The sequence below is a fragment of a genome, unplaced genomic scaffold (genome assembly GCF_019419815.1).
Source record: "Pyrus x bretschneideri cultivar Hongxiangsu unplaced genomic scaffold, Pyrus_bretschneideri_v1 Contig48, whole genome shotgun sequence".
NCBI lineage: Eukaryota > Viridiplantae > Streptophyta > Magnoliopsida > Rosales > Rosaceae > Pyrus > Pyrus x bretschneideri.
This window is the reverse complement of record NW_025999785.1, coordinates 1,648,756-1,667,801: the sequence shown is the minus strand read 5'-3', so window position 1 is coordinate 1,667,801 and position 19,046 is coordinate 1,648,756. Positions and strand designations below refer to the sequence as shown.

The 19,046-nt window shown below is 40.1% G+C and overlaps 3 protein-coding genes, 2 non-coding genes and 3 pseudogenes across 6 annotated transcripts; 6 read left to right on the top strand and 2 right to left on the bottom strand.

The window, feature by feature from the left end:
- Positions 1-791: 791 nt before the first annotated feature.
- LOC103954495 lies at positions 792-2,389 on the top strand (annotated as a pseudogene).
- A 1,004-nt stretch (positions 2,390-3,393) lies between these two features.
- LOC103954452 (kinesin-like protein KIN-14U) lies at positions 3,394-7,313 on the top strand. Of its 2 annotated transcripts, XM_048568604.1 has the most exons (11): positions 3,394-3,599; positions 3,851-4,160; positions 4,304-4,387; positions 4,504-4,665; positions 4,819-4,925; positions 5,037-5,221; positions 5,311-5,475; positions 5,567-5,785; positions 5,925-5,962; positions 6,225-6,352; positions 6,426-7,313. In XM_048568604.1, the coding sequence occupies exons 2-11, from the start codon at positions 4,007-4,009 to the stop codon at positions 7,032-7,034; spliced, it is 1,851 nt and encodes a 616-aa protein (XP_048424561.1). In that variant the 5' UTR covers positions 3,394-3,599; positions 3,851-4,006; the 3' UTR covers positions 7,035-7,313. The 2 variants fall into 2 exon arrangements, with proteins under 2 accessions (XP_048424561.1, XP_009364558.2); XM_009366283.3 differs by lacking the exon at positions 3,394-3,599 and having other exon boundaries at positions 3,633-4,160.
- A 545-nt stretch (positions 7,314-7,858) lies between these two features.
- LOC125469950 lies at positions 7,859-10,185 on the top strand. Its single transcript, XM_048568221.1, has 2 exons — positions 7,859-8,395; positions 9,350-10,185. Exons 1-2 carry the CDS (start codon positions 8,019-8,021, stop codon positions 10,002-10,004), a joined length of 1,032 nt encoding a protein of 343 aa, XP_048424178.1. The 5' UTR covers positions 7,859-8,018; the 3' UTR covers positions 10,005-10,185.
- Positions 10,186-10,682: 497 nt separating this feature from the next.
- On the top strand, positions 10,683-13,516 carry LOC103954449. Its single transcript, XM_009366281.3, has 5 exons — positions 10,683-11,018; positions 11,321-11,469; positions 12,058-12,219; positions 12,892-13,007; positions 13,151-13,516. The coding sequence occupies exons 1-5, from the start codon at positions 10,781-10,783 to the stop codon at positions 13,167-13,169; spliced, it is 684 nt and encodes a 227-aa protein (XP_009364556.1). The 5' UTR covers positions 10,683-10,780; the 3' UTR covers positions 13,170-13,516.
- An 811-nt stretch (positions 13,517-14,327) lies between these two features.
- On the bottom strand, positions 14,328-14,489 carry LOC125470112. Its single transcript, XR_007252352.1, has one exon. It is a non-coding gene; the product is annotated as a U1 spliceosomal RNA (small nuclear RNA).
- A 770-nt stretch (positions 14,490-15,259) lies between these two features.
- Positions 15,260-16,178, top strand: LOC103954494 (annotated as a pseudogene).
- Positions 16,179-16,940: 762 nt separating this feature from the next.
- On the bottom strand, positions 16,941-17,102 carry LOC125470109. The gene has a single exon (XR_007252349.1). It is a non-coding gene; the product is annotated as a U1 spliceosomal RNA (small nuclear RNA).
- A 725-nt stretch (positions 17,103-17,827) lies between these two features.
- Positions 17,828-18,828, top strand: LOC125470105 (annotated as a pseudogene).
- Positions 18,829-19,046: the final 218 nt, after the last annotated feature.

Below are 19,046 nucleotides of genomic sequence, written 5' to 3'. Positions count from 1 at the left end.
CGTACTGTGGGGCCTGACTGGGAAGAATACAGTTGAGTTACGAAACGGCCCCTGGGCCGATGTGGAAACGGGTTCGGACTCCGGTTATGGTAATGGGCTCGGACTCCATATATTTATGTAAATTTCCTTTTCTTCTTTTTTGATGAACATTTAAATTTCCTTTTGAATAACTTTTTTTTTTTTGAATAACTTTTTACTAAGGGAATAAATACACAAGTTTCTTAACTTTATTATGGGCTCGTTCATTTGGAAGTGTTTTTCAAACGTTTGAAAACGTTTTTGGTGAAATTGTTTTTAAAACAAATTCTTAGTAAAAATGTAAGTAAATTCTAAAAAACACTTAAAATACTTTAAAGGCCATGCAATGATTTAGTGTGTCCATTCGTTTATGATTTTTCAATTTTATTTCCATATTTTTGTAATGAAGTAGCTCATAATTTGGCTACGTTTACTTTACTTTGGGTGTCGAGATGGATTATTACAAATAGAGGAGACAGCTTTTAAGTTTCAGGCGGCTAAATGAGATCAAAATTTTAGAGGGCAAAGTAAAACAAATTATGAGTTCAGAGAGTAAAGTAACGACTTTTAAGTTACAAAGAGCAAAATGAGATTAAATCGAATTACAGATGTGTAGCTAAAAATAAGTGAACTTAGCATTGATGGATACTTTGCATTGGAAAGTATATAAAGGAATTTATATTCCTTTTGAGTGATTTTATTCTGCTTTTGTGTTGTTACTTCAGCCCTTGGTATTCCTACGTTGTTGCCATTCTTGAAAGCCGTGTGTCAAAGCTAGAAATCGTGGCAACCACGGCACACTGGAATCAAGATTGTTCAGCAGACTGTCATTTCGATCGGGTGTGCTGTTCTTCCCCACTTGAGGTCTCTCGTGGAAATTATAGGGAATGGTCTGAGTGATGAAAATCAGGTGGTCACTGCTCTCTCTATCTCTCTCTCTTACCGCTCTTGCTGAGGCTGCTGCCCCATACGGTATTGAGAGCTTTGACTCAGTGTTGAAGCCTTTGTTGGAAGGGTATTAGATCTCACCGCGGCAAGGTTTTGGCTGCCTTCTTGAAGGCAATTGGTTTCGTTATTCCCCTCGTGGATGCAATGTATGCTACTTAATATACAAAAGAAGTGATGGTTGTTTTGATTCGAGAGTTCCAGTCTCCCGGCGAAGAGATGAAGAAAACGTGTGCTTAAAGTGGTGAAACAGTTTGTGAGTACAGGAGTAGAGCCTGAGTATATAAGAAGTGATATTCCACCTGAGTAGTTCAAAAACTTCTGGGTTAGAAGGATGGCTTTGGAAAGGAGAAACTACAGGCAATTGGTGGGAAACAACTGCGGAGATAGCAAACAAAGTGGATGCTGCTGATATAGTGGGGGAGAATTGTCGAGGATCTCAAGGACGAGTGTGAATCGTATAGGAGAATAGTTATGGAGACAATCGAGAAGGTGGTTGTGAACTTTGGTGCATCTGATATTGATAGCTCGGTTGGAGGAGCTTCTCATTGACAGTGTCCTATATGCTTTCCAAGAGCAGACCAGTGACGATGTTAATGCGATGCTTAATGGATTTGGTGCAGTTGTGAATTCTCTTGGGCACCTTCCTCCGATTTGTCGTAACACTGAGTGGCGCTTGAATAACTGATGGGTGCAAAGGCAGACACAAGCTACCGATCTTATTTCGAGAACTGCTGTTGTCATGAAGCAGTGCCAGGTGGAGCAAATGATGGGTCATCTTGGCGTCTGTCTTTTACGGTATTTCCAGCACTAATGAACGAGTATCGTTTTCCAGAGCTTAATGTGCAGAATGGTGTGTTGAAATCCCCCTCTTTCTTGTTCGAGTACATTGGTGAGATGGGGAAAGACTACATCTACGCGGTGACCCCGTTGCTCGAGGATGCCCTCATGGATAGAGATATCGTTCACAGGCAAACTGCAGCTTCTGCTGTCAAGCACATGGCTCTAGGAGTAGCAGGATTGGGATGCGAGGAGGACGCATTAGTCCACTTGCTGAACTACGTCCGGCCAAACATATTCGAGACATCCCCGCACGTTATCAATGCTGTCATGGAAACGATTGAAGGGATGTGAGTGGCGTTGGGTGCTGCTCTCCGGGGGCTGTGTTCCATCCTGCTAGGAAGGTTAGAGAGGTGTACGGGAAGATTTACAATCGCTGTATATCGGAGCTCAAGATGCTGTCGTCCCGTCGAACCCATTGCTCGAGGACGAGGAGCATAATGTATATACCAGGCCCGAGCTAATGACGTTTGTATGAGCAGCTGCTGCTGTAAGTTGGGCCCCTTTTGGTTGCTGTAGTTTTTCTAAACCAGTATACGTTACTATGCTTATGTTCAATATTTCCTTTATGCTACAATGGGTGAAGTTATGAACTACAACCCGAAATTGCCAGTAACCAATTAGTTTTACGGTGGAACGTCATTTTTTGTCGCGGTATCAAAGTATGTTAACTTTTATGTGGGGCTTAACAACTTACGTGCTCTTATATTACTCAATGTGCAATGTGTAAGGTTTGAATAGTGTCATAGGTGAGGTGTTTTGTAGAAGGTGTGATACATTTAAACCTTGCATGGATTTACCTCTTATTCGTAATTTGTTGTAGGGTGAATACTCAACTTCACCTTCTAAGTCACAGTTAATTAAGAAGCAACTTGCGACCTCATTATTCTTTCATTTGATCCCATGCACTAAAAATGTGTCATCGGATGTGATATCCAATGTTATTTGAAAGCTCGTAATTTCACTATTTTGGTTTGTCCTATAAACTTTCAAATTAAACCGGTTAAGTTGGTTGGTTTGATGTCAGATTGATGATTGTTTTAACCCATTTAATTAATATAAGTAAATTCACACATCTTAAAATATTAGTGTGACTAATAACCAAAGTCAAAGTTGAGAAGCCACATCAAAACAATGTTGTAACATCGGAACAAGTGTCAAGAGAGAAAAGTTGTGAAATTTAGTAGGATGATGGAAGGAGGATAGTGGTGGAGGGAATGAGATCCAGATCCACTCCGGATCTATGTTTTCAAAGTTATTGGATCGAAAGATCTAAATTGTTTAAGAAAATGAAAAAGAGATCTAAACCGTTAAAGTTTGAATTTTTGTAATACGAGCAAGTGATCTGGGATAATGAGAGATCATATAATTGAAATTCAGTGATACCGATCTCCACAGAAACACAGAGTGCATGCCAATCCGTCGTGGAGTTGTTAAGGTTTGGTGGGGTATATGTTAACAACCGCTAAAAAATGGTTAAGGTTTGGTGGGGTGTGTGTTAACAACCACTAAAAAATAAAATTGGTGGGTAGTGAATATGGTAGAAGCAAAGCATTTAACTTTTTCCCCCTCCGCTCCACACGCTCCTCTGTCCTGTCCCCTGCCACCATCTCTGAAAACAGAAGGAAAAAAAACTGCTTTTACAATACAGTTTTAGATCTTGACCACCCAAACAGAATCTTAAAAACACATGTTTTCCTTAATGTTTTTTTTTTATTTTTTTTATTTTACTATATTTTACTGTAACAAAAACCCTCACCTGCTAACCGGGGTCGTCAGATTGTTTAATCATTGAGGTAACTTTCCTGGGTTATTGAAATCTGAATTTTTACTATTTTTCTTCCCTTTTTTAATTAAGATTATCAAATCACTGCTTGTGTTTTCTGTTTAAATACCTTTTTTCTTGTACTTGAGAAGAAGTTGGAGGAAGGAAGTGCTTTTATTTTTTAAAGTTCTTTAATTTACATCAACTTTCAGTTGTTTCTTCGTTCTTTATTTGTAAGATTGGTCCTACAAATTCTTGTACTTGACTTAAGTGCTTTCTCAGAACTCAGAAGTGCTTTTCTCTCTCTTCAAAGGGTCAGCTGTTGTTGTTGTTGTTGTTCTGTTGTGGGAAAAATGTTGATTTCAGCTGAAAGAAAATGAGCAGATCTCGTTGCTTTCTGTTAATGTGAACGAGTCCTTCCAATTATCGTCGTCTCCGATGGAATCATCTAACGGTCCAGATTCCACCGATGGGTTGCCATCGATTGACTTTTCGGATTCTCCTTCTTCTCTTCCCACCATCTGTACGGACGTCAATGTCGTCCCTGAGCACGAAAGGAATGAGCTTCAGCAGTCGATATCAAATCTTGAAGGTAAAGTTTTTGAAAATTTTCAGTTTCGAGTAAGCTCGTTAGGACGTTTTGCTTCTGGAATGGCTAAAAGCAAAAGCGCTTACGAGCAGAAGTGCTTACTTGATCTAGCAAAAGTTATAATCTTTTTCAATTGGGTTTTGCAGGAGAGATTGCACAGTTGAAGCAGAAGCAGAAGTTCTTGGATGAGAAGAGGAGAGAATCTTTGAACAAGATTATAGACATCAAAGGTAATGTTGGGTCACAATCAGATCAATCATAAATTTCTCCGAAATGTTTTTTTTATTTGTTTTTGTTTCTTTGTTTTTTTGTTTGTTTTGTTGTATCAAGTGAAGTGAGTTTTCAGGTAGTATTCGAGTGTTCTGTCGGGTCCGACCGTTCCTAGTGATCGACAGGAGAAGAATCCGGGAACCCATTTCGGCCGCATCGGAGAAGATCGCGGTCAAGACAGCTGGAACAAGAAAAGAATTTGATTTTGATAAGGTTTTTCCACAAGAAACCAGTCAAGGTTAGTGTTCGGAATTAAAGAAATGCGTGTTTTACAAGTTTGATTATTTTGCTAATTGTTTCGGTTCGTAGTGTTGAGAGTGTGAATCGCACATCAGGAAATTTAAGACTTGTATAATAGTTTAAATGATGTTCGGATTTCCGAATTCTGTAGAAAATGTGTTTGCTGAGGTGGAACCAATTCTCAGATCTGCACTTGATGGCCACAATGTGTGTATTTTTGCTCACGGCCAAACCGGCACGGGCAAGACATATACCATGGTTAGTGATCGAAACTTTGATCAAGCTTTTGTTGTTGCATTTGTGTTCGGTTGTTAGGTGCATTTTCGTTCCAAATGTGCGTAAAATGCTGAAAGTTAAATGGATATGCAGGATGGAACTAGTGAGGAGCCCGGGATAATTCCTCGAGCTCTCAAGGAGCTTTTCTGTCAAGCCTCCTTGGATAGCTCGTCCTCTATTTCCTTTTCGATGAGCATGTTGGAAGTTTACATGGGCAATCTCAGAGATCTACTGTCCCCAAAACCCGCCAACAGAACATACGAAACTGTAACAAGATGGTAAGCATTGGTTTGTTTAGTGCCCTTGGTGCTACAATTTCAGGCCATTTGTTAGACTGCTTACTTCAGTTTGGCTAACTCTACTACAGCAATCTCAACATTCAAACAGATCCGAAGGGAATGGTGGAAATTGAGGGCCTTACAGAAGTGCAAATTGTCGATTTTGCTAAAGCTAGGTGGTGGTATAATCGGGGGAGGCGAGTTAGATCAACTTCTTGGACGAATGTGAATGAGGCGTCTAGCAGGTCTCACTGGTGGGTTCCAGGTCCACTTACATTTTTCCAAATTTTTCATTGGATTATTTTGGTCGATAATTACGTTATGTTTTTAGCTTCATATATCTAGCTTAACGAGGATAACCATATTTCGGAATGGGGATGCCCTGGAAGCTAAAAGGGAAGTGGGCAAACTGTGGATGGTTGATCTTGGAGGAAGCGAACGGTTGCTTAAAACGGGGGCAACTGGACTTACACTTGATGAGGGAAGGGCCATAAACCTTTCTCTTTCCGCTTTGGGTGATGTCATTGCTGCTCTACGAAGGAAGCGAGGCCATGTGCCTTACAGGTAAGTTAGTTGGTATAAACTGTCGGCTTTAATTTCCTTATTCTCTTTTCCCTTTACTTTTTCCCATGGGGCTTCTGTGCTTTTCTCTTTGCTTACTGATTCAGCAAGAATCTGATGCACTTCAACTTTTCGGTTGCAGGAACAGCAAGCTGACACAAATCCTGAAAGACTCCTTAGGTAGATCCACATTCTTCAAATTTTGTTATGGAACTGAATTTCTTTACACATCAAGGGCTATTCGAAGTTATTTAATATGACAGTACATAAACTTCTCACTTAATATTAATCGTGTTCTCAACAATGGTAATGACCCCACGACAAATCATTACGTTTGTGCGCTCAGTTGGTATCGTGAGCAGGGTTACATGATTTTCGCACCCCCTTCATCATCTGGACTTGAAAGTGCTTAACCTTTGTTTTGTAATCCAATATGCTTTAGGTCACGGTTCGAAGGTTTTGATGCTTGTACATGTCAGCCCCTGTGAAGAAGATGTTGGGGAGACGATATGCTCTTTGAGTTTCGCCAAGAGAGCTAGAGCTATAGAGTGTAACAGGGAATTATCAGAGGTACCTCTCTCTAGTTTCTTTGTAATTTTCGGTTTTCTCAGCTGTATGTTTTCTTAACTTACAATTTTTTCAGGACTTGAAGATGCACAGGGAAAAAAGGGTGAAGGAACTCGAAGAAGACATGAGAGAAGCTGAAGAAGAGTGCCATAAAGTTAAAAATCAGATACAAAAGGTCGACTTGCTGCTACGCAAAAATATAAACCTCTTTGCAGCCACGTATGGACATTTGAAAGATGAGAAGGCCCCCATTAGTCCCAAAGAAGTTTCGAGGGAAGTTATAGAAACGCCACGAAAGCCAGAGAAAGGAAGCAGAGGGAACAACATTTCAAATTCTTTGCCTCGGTTCATGACTTCCACTGCAGCCAGTCGACAAAGGCAAAGCTCTGCGGAAAGAGATAAAGTCGGTAAGGCAAGGAGTTTGAGATCCGTGGCCAGAAGTTCAATCCAATTTACAGCTTCACAGTCAATGAGTTACTCAGACCCTCAAATGAAAGCAATTTTACAAAACTCGATTAGGAAATCACGATATGCGCAGGAAGCAGCAGATACTTTACCGGCAGAGAGCCCGAAGTGCAATGGCTCGGAATCATCCAAGATGCGAAGCAAGTTGGTCACTTCGTCCGATCCAAACTTGAGAACTATGCTTGGTCGTCATAGAAGAAGGATGTCCGATCTAATCTAACAGTTTGAGTGTGAGTAAGATTAAAGTAATGTGGTATAGCAAGAATAAGATGCGTGTTCGTGTTTTCGGGTTGTTTTCGGATTGTTTCGAGGTTCATATACTTGATAGTTTGAGTTTGTTCCTGCAAGAGTTTTGCAGCTGAGTGTCGTGTGGGGTGGTTCAAAGTTTGAACTTCAAACTTCAACTGGGATCTGTTAATTATTTGTTTACACGATCCCTTGGTAGTAAACTGATCTGATTAAGGTTGCTGATTTATGTCAAGTTAAATTGTTAACAGAATTTTGTAGCTTCTTTTGACACATTTCATCATTATTTCACAAAAAAAAGGGCCATTTAGTTAAATCTCAACCGTTCACTCGTGAAATGATCATTTCAATGATGTACGAGCGATAAAAAACTGAGACAAAATTTGAAAACCTCATACGACCTTAAAATAGTAGGGTCAAGGTCGCCCAATGAGACGAACAAATCTTACGCTTGAGAAAACACACCCCCCCCCCCACCCCACGGGGGGCCCCTGCGAATCACTAGTTATGGCCCTTCCAGAGTGATAAAAAAAGTTATAATTTGTGAATTTTCGTATCCACCACTTACGCTTGACAAACTGGTCGTATTTATTGTGTTTATATCATTTTCACGATATACTTTTATTTTATTTTAACATATCGTATTTCAGATAATTAACAAATAACCCGATAACAATTCAATTCTTTAATAAATTGACTCAAAATCTATTATTTTTGTACCATTTCCTGTCGAATTAACGGCTGTGTTACCTCCATGTAACCATGTTCCATGCGACACCGCAGGCAATGGCACGTTCCTCCCAAAGCGACATCCTCCCTAACGATACAGGTCTCCTCTCTTGGGCTTCGTGAAACGGCGTCGCTTAAGGCCGTTCCCAATCTTTCTGCAGACCTAAAATTCAGAGTCTTGAATGTATGAAGACTTCAGCGTAAAATCGAATACACGCATCCACACCACATGGCTCTGTGGTCGTCACCGTCAAATTCGTCGCCTAAGGGGATAGTGATAACGGTGCCGGCGCTGGTTCTGACGGCGTCAGTGGCCGCAGTGTTCTTCTTCTTTCTTTTGTACTCTCTCTCGTCGCCTTGCAGTTGCGGCGGCCGCGTCGCCGGTGGGGCTGCTAGTGCTAGTATTGCGCGAGTCGGCGATGTCGGTGGACCGAGTGTCGGCGTGGCGGAGGGCGGAGGAGGAGGAAAGACGATATGGTCGTCGAAGGAGGATGTGGAGTGGGTGAAGGATCAGATCCGAGTGAATGGGTTGCATATGCAGGACAACGTGTTGAGGAAGGGAATTAACCCTCGCACCAGAGCTCAGCAGCTTCAAGATCTCTTGGAGTCAGTACTCTTTCTCTCTCTCTCTCTCTCTCTCTCTCTCTCTCTCTCTCTCTCTCTTGAAGTACCTCTATAATATTATGTGCACATTTGTATGATTAGAAATAGGGACTTGGATTTGTGCAGTGGGATTGGGAATTGGGATTTCAATTGATATTGTCATGGGGTTTGGAAATTGAGAATTCAGTATTCACTCTCTCTAGAAGTACCCCTATAATATAATGTGCACATTTGTATGATTAGAATGGGGACTTGAATTTGTGCAGTGGGATTGGGAATTGGGACTTCAATTGATTTTAACATGGGATTTGGGAATTCAATTGTGAATTAGTAAACTCTATAATCTTGGATTCAAATCTGTCAACTTTAATTTTGAGTACCAGTTCATGTGATTTTTGTGCCAAGTGAGGATGTGGGGGAGATGAGATTACATCAGTAAACTTCGATTTTCATGAGATCGTGGCAATAAACTTTTATTTGTTTTGGTTATGTGGACGTGAACTCGAATTTGTTGCTTAAGTTTCTGCAATTTCTCACAATATATATTTTCGATGCTGAGTTGGGCAAGTACCTGTTGTGGTTCTGTTTGGTTTATGTAAAGCACAGGGTTAGGTTGGAGAGAAACGGAAAGGTTAAGTTTGATCATCGGCTAGATTTGTGGAACATGGAGTTAGATTAGATCATATATTTTGAAGTGGTTTGTTCTATTCCTTTTGTTTCGGTAGACGCTTCTCCGTATTATTTTTGTTGCTTGATGATTCTTTAACTGGAGTATTCTCTTACTTTGTTGGTTGGTTAGGTGATTTCTTTCTCTCCGCATGCTTTTCTCTGCCTGCAGTTATCACATATTCAAATGTTTGCAGTCAACTGAAACACCGGAAAATTATTCATTTCATGTTCTGGGAATATAGGGATGATTTTGTACAAATAGTTGACCAATAGTTTCTGAATTTTCAGGTTCAAGGGTATATCTCATTATGAAGGACCTAATTCGGAAAAGCATACTGCTCTCCCATGCCCTGGTGAGCTCCTAACTGAGGAGCACCACAGTAACTATGGCGAGCCTTGGGCGGGCGGGCGAGATGTTTTTGAGTTCCTTGCCCAGTCCTCTCATCTGAAGCCCGACTCAGTTGTCCTTGAAATTGGCTGTGGTACCCTCCGAGTCGGTTTGCATTTCATTCGCTATCTTAATCCCGGACACTTCCACTGTCTTGAAAGAGATGAGCTCTCACTAATGGCTGCCTTTAGATACGAGCTTCCTTCCCAAGGTCTTCTGCACAAGCGCCCTTTGATTGTGAAGGGCGACAACATGGACTTCAGCAGATTTGGTTCAGATGTTGTTTATGACTTGATCTATGCTAGTGCTGTGTTTCTTCATATGCCTGGTAAGCTTGTGTGGGTTGGATTAGAGAGATTGACAAATAAACTGAAACCCTATGACGGGCGAATCTTCGTGTCCCATAATATCAAATTCTGTTCGCGGTTGGGAGGAGACGAATGTACAAAGCGGCTTACAAATTTAGGCCTGGAGTATGTCCGAAAGCATACACATGACAGCTTGCTATTTAACCACTACGAAATCTGGTTCGAGTTTAGGAGGACGAAGGCTTAAAGTTGCAGAATTTATTCTTTTTTCAGTGCCTTTCGTCCTAATTTAGATACGGGATGTGGCCGGCAGATCGATTGTGAAGGAGGCTGAGGTCTGCTTTGTATTTTTGAATAGGAAAAGTGTAACTTGTAAGATTTTGATAACACTTTCTTTGAATTTATATAAGCCATTCATTCTTTCTTCAGCAGTTGCTTAATAAGTTGCATTATTCCTGGTCAACTTAAATTTTCTCTTGCAATTTCGTAGTCAGGATAATGACTTGCCTATGCCCGCTGTGCCATTGTGTCGATTCTTAACCTAGTCATGCTCGGTTGTGATGATATTTCAACTTAATAGGTGCGTTTCGTCTTAATAAGTTGCAAGTTGCAAATAACTTGCCTACGCCCGCTATATGCTGTTGTGGCGATTATTAACCTAGTCACTCTCGGTTGTGACTATATTTCAACCTAATAGGTACGTTTCTTCTAATGAGTAGCAAATTGCAAATAACTACCGATATCCACTATGCCATTATGGCGGTTCTTAACCTAGTCACGCTTGGTTGTGAGTCTTGTGACGATGCTTCAACCTATAGGTATGTTTCTTCTAATAAGTTGCAAATTGCAAATATTTACTTTTGGGGGGGCTAAATAAAAACATAGAAAGTATTAACGACGTCGTTCAAGGAAGAGGGTTTTGCATTTCCTTCCACCGTGTTCCCAAAACCCCGAATCTGCAGACTAAAACCCTAAATCGTAATCAAAGAGAAATTGAGACCAAAAAGAACAACATTTTCGAGAATGCATCGCTCTTCGCGAATCATAAGCAGCAAATTCTGCAACAAAAACTTGAACTTCCCGTCGTCTTTCTTCGGCTACCGTTACGGTGACCGCAACCTCGCTCCGTCGTTCCACCGCCCGATCTCCTCCACGACGCACCTGGATAACTCATGGATGAACAAGATCAAAGGGGTCTTCACCGGCAACAAGACCTCTCCGGAAGATGCAAAGTCCAGCTCCGATTCGTTCACGCTGCTTCGTCCGTCCCTTAATTTCAGCTTTGTTTTTCTTCTTTTTTTTTTTTTTTTTTTTTTTTAGGTTCCTGATCAGGTATCTCTGAAATTTGAATATTTTGTTTTCGAGTTTTTGTGCTTGAAGTTTCGAGCTTTTTGTAAAACCTTTTTGATATTAAGAAAGAATGTAAATTTTTTGAGCGTTGGGTTCCAGGGTTTTGTTTTAACTTCTTTACTCAGTTAAATTTTGTGTAAATTTGAGAGATTGGTTGGAAATTCATGGTTCCATTAACGATAATTATTTGTTTGTTTCTTGGGTTGATTATAGGATTTGCGGATGAGATGAAGAATGCTAGAAGAATCGGGGCGTTCAAGCAATACATTGTGGGGAGAAGCAGTGAAGCTACTTTTGCCGATGCTTTCGAGAAGCAGGAAGCGATTATTCGCTATCTCGGAGGATTTGATTCCACTGGAGAGGTTGGTTTTACCCTTTTAAGTTGATGTTTTACTTGTTATTTTTTTGCCAGATGAAATATCTGTTTGTTTCATTTGGCATTGTGTATACTTGTGTGCTTATGCTTGTAAAGTTCAAGTCTCGTAAAATAAGCCTTGTAATAGTCCAATGAGCTACAACACTATTTCCTATGTTCTTAAGAAAAAGTGCCATTTCACACAAAGGTTTGCCTCTGGTTGTTGTGGGAATCTGGATATCTCTCAGATAAACTAATCCATCCTACATAGTTTTAATGCCAATATTTGTGACTTGCATACGAGATTGCTTGCCTATCTTTTTAATCCGCTTTCCTTCTCCATATTCTTTGCCAATTTCTCTCGCTCTTTCTTTTATGGAATTGCTTTAAACTCGAGTTCTTTTTCCTCCTTAAACTGCCAATATAATCACTACAGAGAAAGGAGCTATTACGCTGAAGGAAACTTCATTATTCACAGGATGCAGTCCAAAGTATTTACTTATTGGAATTTCAAAATGATTCATATTAGGTTTATGTCTGTAGATTGTGTCTGGTTAAGTCTCTTGATTATAGTTTTAGGTCTTTTGTTTTGTAGAATCTCCAAGTTGCTCAAAAACAAGAAGCAGCAAAGCATTGTAAATGCACGATTGCTGATGTTGAGAATGCTCTTGCAAAATTCACGTGGGCTAGAGAAGCACAAAAGAAGATGGAGAATTTAAAGAAAGAAGGGAAACCAATGCCAAAGAACATTAACGAGGTATTATTTCTCAGATTTCAACCTTCGTAAAACGGATTTACCCTGCAGAAATTAGTACTTAACTTCAGAATGTCTTATAGCTTTTGCTTTCTGTGTCTTGGCTTGTTTTCTTATCTTTGGGGAGACTTTATAGCACAGTGGCATCCTTTTGGTTGGCTAAGCACAACTTCTTGTTAAGGCCAGATTTTATCTGCCCGCTTATTGGCATGTTGCAATAGCCGTGTTGAAATTGTGTGTGATTGCTCCCTTCAAGATGAATTAATAAGCTAGTGGAGGCATGCGAGTTGCTTCCATTGGATGAACTAAATTCGTATTATGTATGTGGGAGTGTATGTGTTGTAGGCACCGATGAGGAAAATGAGAGGGGTTTGGTGATTAAAGGGGAAGTTTAAATCATATTGCTTATGGAGGCCTTGGTTTGTTTAGCTACACTTTTTTCCTGTAACATCCACACAACACAAAATTCTGATAATGATTTACGACTGTAGGAAACATTGCTTTTGTAACTTGTCAAAAATGAACTGTATCACGGTTTCCCGTTTAGATTAGTGGATAGAGCAACTGATAATGACCATTAGTTATGCTTAGAAAATGAAAGTTTTATTTTTTGGATATTTCCATGAAATTGAAACATGGAAAACTCATTGCTAACTCTAAATTTCGGCTCATCAGGTGCAAAAATTGATGGGTTCAACGCCATTTGACCTTGCCAAGTCTAATTTGGCTAAGAGTGGGCAAATCAGTAGGAATGCGCTCTGTCCCTGTGGCTCCAAGAAGAGATACAAACGGTATACTTTCCGCCCTGCATTCTCTTACCAAGATTTGGGCAGTTATTTTTATTTCTCAGAAATGATAGTCTTACTTATTTGATTCATATGCATAGGTTTTAAGATTGATAATTTTATGCGTCTCTAAATTATTTGTTATGAAGGTGTTGCGGCAAGGATTGATGCATTCCAAGGATAAAAGAGCAAGGAAAGCCTTTGCTTCCGTCATGAGTATGGAGAGATGCCGAGAGCTCGAAGAATCAATTTTGCAGTTTTGGAGCCTCTGATTAATTTTGGTTAGGGTTTAGCCTTCTTGATGTTCCTTTTCTGCTTGATCAGACCAGATCGTCTCGACATTTGTTTATACAAATAATAAATTGTAGTTTGAAAGAACGGAGGCAGATGAAATTTGATTAGAAAATGCGTGGAAGTGTAATTTTTTCTACTCTTGGGCACTTGCCATTGTCAGTAGCTCGGCTTTGTTATATTATTCAAGACTTTTCAGTACACTGGTCATTTTATTTGGTTTATTCTTCGATTTTCCATGACGTTGAGAGTCCAATTGTGTTTTTCATTTGACTAGTTGATAATGATATTCTAAACTAATCTAACTTACCAAGAGAATTTGAACTAGAATGCAAGTGACCGGAGCACCCACATTACTACCTCAATCTCACCGGCATCATTGTCGGTGAAGACGTGGTTCAGGGAGTCGATCCAGAGGTGTTTGAAGAACTCCAGCCGTACTCCTGCATGCAGGTGGAGCAGGTGGAGCCGTGGAGGTGGGGGAAGAAGCTGGCGGTCGAACACCAGCTTTCTGGGCTTGTTGGACCAATCAAGTTATAGGTTACCTACTACAGCCTATTTATAGAGAACTAAGGAGTTAACATTAGCATTTGGGTTCGTTGAACTTGTTAGCAAAGTGTTACCTAGTCTGCAGACCAACGAAGGAATATTCCTATAAGATTCATGGATTGTGCTTCCGATAATCTTGTTGGCCTAAGAGTTTGATAGGCCATTACTATCCAGGTAATTTGTGCAGGTCGCATGGCTATTGACTTGGACCGTTTGCAATGAATTGAGCCCGAGGGCCTATTGATTCTAGGCTTTGAGGGCCTTTGGGCTTTGAGGGCCTTTGTAAACCGTTTGCAGTGAATTGAGCCCGAAGGCCTATTGATTCTAGGCTTTGAGGGCTTTTGTAGATAATGTGACCCTTGAGCTTACATACAGTAGTCATATTTAGTAAGTTGTACACGTGACAAACAAAATATTGATGGAAACCATAACATACCAAAACTGATAGAAACCAAGGAAGATAAATACTTTCCAGACTGAATTGATGAAGGGGCCGCGCGAACGCAGGCCCCCACAGCAACAAATTATGACGTTGGCTCTCCTACGTTGAGGAGACCATAAGCAGGCACCCCTCCTAAGTGCAATGGAGGTCACCAGCCTAGGCCATGAGTCTTCATGATCGCCCATCGACCCCGTCCAGGTAAGTACGTTACCATGTGCCTCGCGTTCCGGTTTTATACGTCGGTCTCGTCTCTACACCCCTGCGTTGCTCGATGTGGGACTGTTTGATGTCCCAGACCGAATGCTAAAACACTTCCTTGCTTTGATTTCTCAGACAAAATACAACGTATTTTAGCATTAGAGTTTGTTCTCACTTGATAAGAACCAAATAAATTCAAATTAATAAAATTGAATTATTTATTGGAAGATTTTGCCACAAACACCATCAGATAAACAACTAGCTATTATATTGCCTGGTAGTAATAAGGTAAATAATTCCATTCACCAAAATTCAATTAGTAATTAAATTAGTGCTCTGTGTTGGAAGCCGGCGGTCCAAAGATCCGGACCACTCGCTTTAAATTCTACGGACACCATTAACCCATCTCATTGGTCCACCTAACACAAATCAACAGTTTGGATCTCTTTATCTTTCTTGAATGGTCCGAATCTCTGTCCACTAGCTCAGGACTTATGACTCTGAATCTCTATTCCCCATAAAATTGAATGTCACGTCAAAGTGCTGTTAAATTATGCCCGAAATTGCTATCAATCCTAGTTGGTTTTCATCAAACAAGAATAGCTGATAAATTAATTTATTAGGAGATTAAGACTTTGTAGCAACTTTGGTTAAAAAATTTGGTAAGGCCACTATATTCTACAAACCCAATTTCAAAGTCTTTCATGATCTTTAATAATATTTGTAATTTTGTACGTATAAATTCAATCCAATACATCATCATTGACATCATAGCATAGTTGTATGTTATTTAACTTTGTCATACATTTTTAAATATTGTTGCTCATAATGTCTAGTGTTTTCTCACTTCTATCACCTCTATAACTTGTTATGCAGACCGATCTGTCCAGAATCGCTCTCCGTCCGTTCAGGCTATCCGACGCCGACGATGTCTTGTCCTTCGGAGGTGATGATCAAGTGACTCGAGTCCTCCGCGGATTCAAGACGTTGACAACCAAAGACGAGGCTTTGAATTTCATCAAGAACGTTTGCATTCCCCACCCATGGCGGCGGTCGATATGCATCGATGACCTTTCGATTGGTTTCGTGACCATATTTCCGGGATCAGGTGATGATCGGCATAAGGCAGATATGGGGTATGCCTTAGCTGCAAGGTATTGGGGCCTAGGGATAACAACAAGGGCAGTTAAGATTGCACTCTCTCAAGTTTTCAAGGACTACCCTGATTTGTTTAGGTTGCAGTCTTTTGTAGCTGTGGAGAATAAGGCCTCTCAGAGAGTTTTGGACACAGTAGGGTTTAGCGGGAGCGTGTGCTGAGAAAGTATCTCTATCTTAAGGGGGATAAAGGACATGGTTGTTTATAGTTTTTTGTCAAGTGATTTGAGTAATGATCTCTCAAGTAATGAACTAATTACCCACCCGTCGAGTAGGGACGAAAGTCGGCCTTAGGGATGCCGAGTGGAAGGGGCGTTGCTGAATGGATAAAAGTACATTAGGGATAACAAGTTGATCTTCTCCAAGAGTTCATAGACTTCTTTACTAACCAAATAATTTGCAATTTTCTTATGTAACATGGTGTTATTGGCGTCTCTAATTCGTTTTAAACTTGTAGTATATTTCCAATTTTTTTCTTATTTTGTTCTTCTTAATGTTTCGTTCATACAGTAAATTGTAATGAAATTGAGCGAGGTTGAAGAAGTTTGATTAGGAAATGCATGAATCTGCAATTTTACAATCTCTCTTTCGTATTTGGGTGGCATGACAGTAGTAGCTAGGTTAACTTAATTCCCATGACATAATGACCATAATACTGATTCTTTAGCAGGCACTTTTGTTAGAAGTACTTCTATAGAAAAATACTAAAAAAAATTATTAAAACTAATTAATTTGATGTTGAGACACCAACTGCTTTTTGGGCTTGTTGGACCAATCAGGTTATAGGTTACCTACAACGGGCTATTTATAAAGAACCAAGGAGTTAAAATTAGCGTTTGGGTTCGTTAAACTTGTTAGTAGAGTGTTACCTAGTCTGCAGATTAGCAGAGGAATATTCCTTTAAGATTCATGGATTGTGCTTTGAAGAATCTTGATGTGCTAAGAGTTTGATAGGCAAAGCCATTACGATCCATGTAATTTGTACAGGTCTCGTGACCATTGACTTGGACCGTTTGCAATGAATTGAGCTCGAGGGCCCTATTGATTCTAGGCTTTTACGGTCTTCATAAAGAATGTGGCCCATTAGCTCGTGAAGGTTTAACTGATAGAGTAATCATATTTGATAACGTGATCCCATTGATTGGGATATTTTACGTTTTCACAATAATAATGACTTTGCATTGGATTTTAGAGGGCGCTCAAAGCTTCCAACCCTACCGCCTAAAAAGTTCTAATTAAGGAGGATTAAGAGAAACCTTACCTATAAAACCAAGACAGATAAATATTTTCTAAACTGAATTGATGAAGGGGCCGCGCGAACGCAGGCCCCCACAGCAACAAATTATGACGTTGGCTCTCCTACGTTGAGGAGACCATAAGCAGGCACCCCTCCCAAGTGCAATGGAGGCCACTAGCCTAGGCCATGAGCCTTCTTGATCACCCATCGACCCCGTCCAGGTAAGTAAGTTGCAACGTGCCTCTCGTTCCTATTTTATACGTCGGTCTCGTCTCTCCACCGCTGCGTTGCTCAATGTGGGACTGTTTGATGTCTCAGACCAAATGCCAAAGCTCTTCCTTGCTTTGATTTCTCAGACCAAATACAACGCATTTTAGCATTAGAGTTTGTTCTCACTTGATAAGAACCAAATAAACTCAAATTAATAAAATTGAATAATTTATTGGAAGATTTTGCCACAAACACCAAATGATAAACAACTAGCTATTATATTGCCTGGTAGTAATAAAGTAAATAATTCCCATTCACCAAAATTCAACTAGTGATTAAACTAGTGCTCTGTGTCGGAAGCCGGCGGACTAGAGATCCGGACCACTCACTCTAAATTATACGGACACCATTAACCCATCTCACTAGTCCACCTGACACAAACCAACAGTTGGGATCTCTTTATCTCCCTTGAATGGTCCGAATCTCAGCTGGCTCCGAACTTCTGACTCTGAATTACGATTCCTCGTAAAGTTGAATGTTACGTCAAAGTGCTGTTAAATTATGCCCGAAACTGCTATCAATCCTAGTTGGTTTTCATCAAACAAGAATAGCTGATAAATTCATTTATTAGGAGATTAAGACTTTGTAGCAACTTTGGTTAAAAAATTTGGTAAGGCCACTATATTCTACAAACCCAATTTCAAAGTTTTCATGATCTTTAATAATATTTGTAATTTTGTACGTATAAATTCAATCCAATACATCATCATTGACATCATAGCATAGTTGTTTGTTATTTAACTTTGTCATACATTTTTAAATATTGTTGCTCGTAATATCTAGTGTTTTCTCATTTCTATCACCTCTGTAACTTGTTATGCAGACCGATCTGTCCAGAATCACTCTCCATCCGTTCAGGCTATCCGACGCCGACGACATATTGTCCTTCGGAGGTGATGATCAAGTGACTCGAGTCCTCCACGGATTCAAGACTTTGACAACCAAAGACGAGGCTTTGAATTTCATAAAGAACGTTTGCATTCCCCACCCATGGCGGCGGTCGATATGCATCGATGACCGTTCGATTGGTTTCGTGACCATGTTCCCGGGATCAGGTGATGATCGGCATAAGGCAGATATGGGGTATGCTTTAGCTGCAAGGTATTGGGGCCAAGGGATAACAACAAAGGCAGTTAAGATTGCACTCTCTCAAGTTTTCAAGTACTACCCTGATTTGGTTAGGTAGCAGTCTTTTGTAGCTGTGGAGAATAAGGCCTCTCAGAGAGTTTTGGACAAAGTAGGGTTTCAGCGGGAGGGTGTGCTGAGAAAGTATCTCTATCTTAAGGGAGATATAAAGTACATGGTTGTATATAGTTTTTTGTCAAGTGATTTGAGTAATGATCTCTCAAGTGATGAACTAATTACCCACCCGTCGAGTAGGGACGAAGGTCGGCCTTAGTGATGCCGAGTGGAAGGGGCGTTGCTGAATGGATAAAAGTACATTAGGGAAAACAAGTCGATCTTCTCCAAGAGTTCGTAGACTTCTTTACTAACCAAATAATTTGCAATTTTCTTACATAATATGGTGTTATTGGCGTCTCTAATTCGTTTTAAACTCGCAGTATATTTCCGAATTTTTTCTTATTTTGTTCTTCTTAATGTTTCGTTTATACAGTAAATTGTAATGAAATTGAGCGAGGTTGAAGAAGTTTGATTAGGAAATGCATGAATCTGCAATTTTACAATCTCTCTTTCGTATTTGGGTGGCTTGACAGTAGTAGCTAGCTTAACTTAATTCCCATGACATAATGACCATAATACTGATTCTGTAGTAGGCACTTTTGTTAGAAGTACTTCTATAGAAAAATATTAAAAAAATGATTAAACCTCTAATTAATTTGATGTTGAGACACCAACTGCTTTTTGGGTTTGTTGGACCAATTAGGTTATAGGTTACCTACTA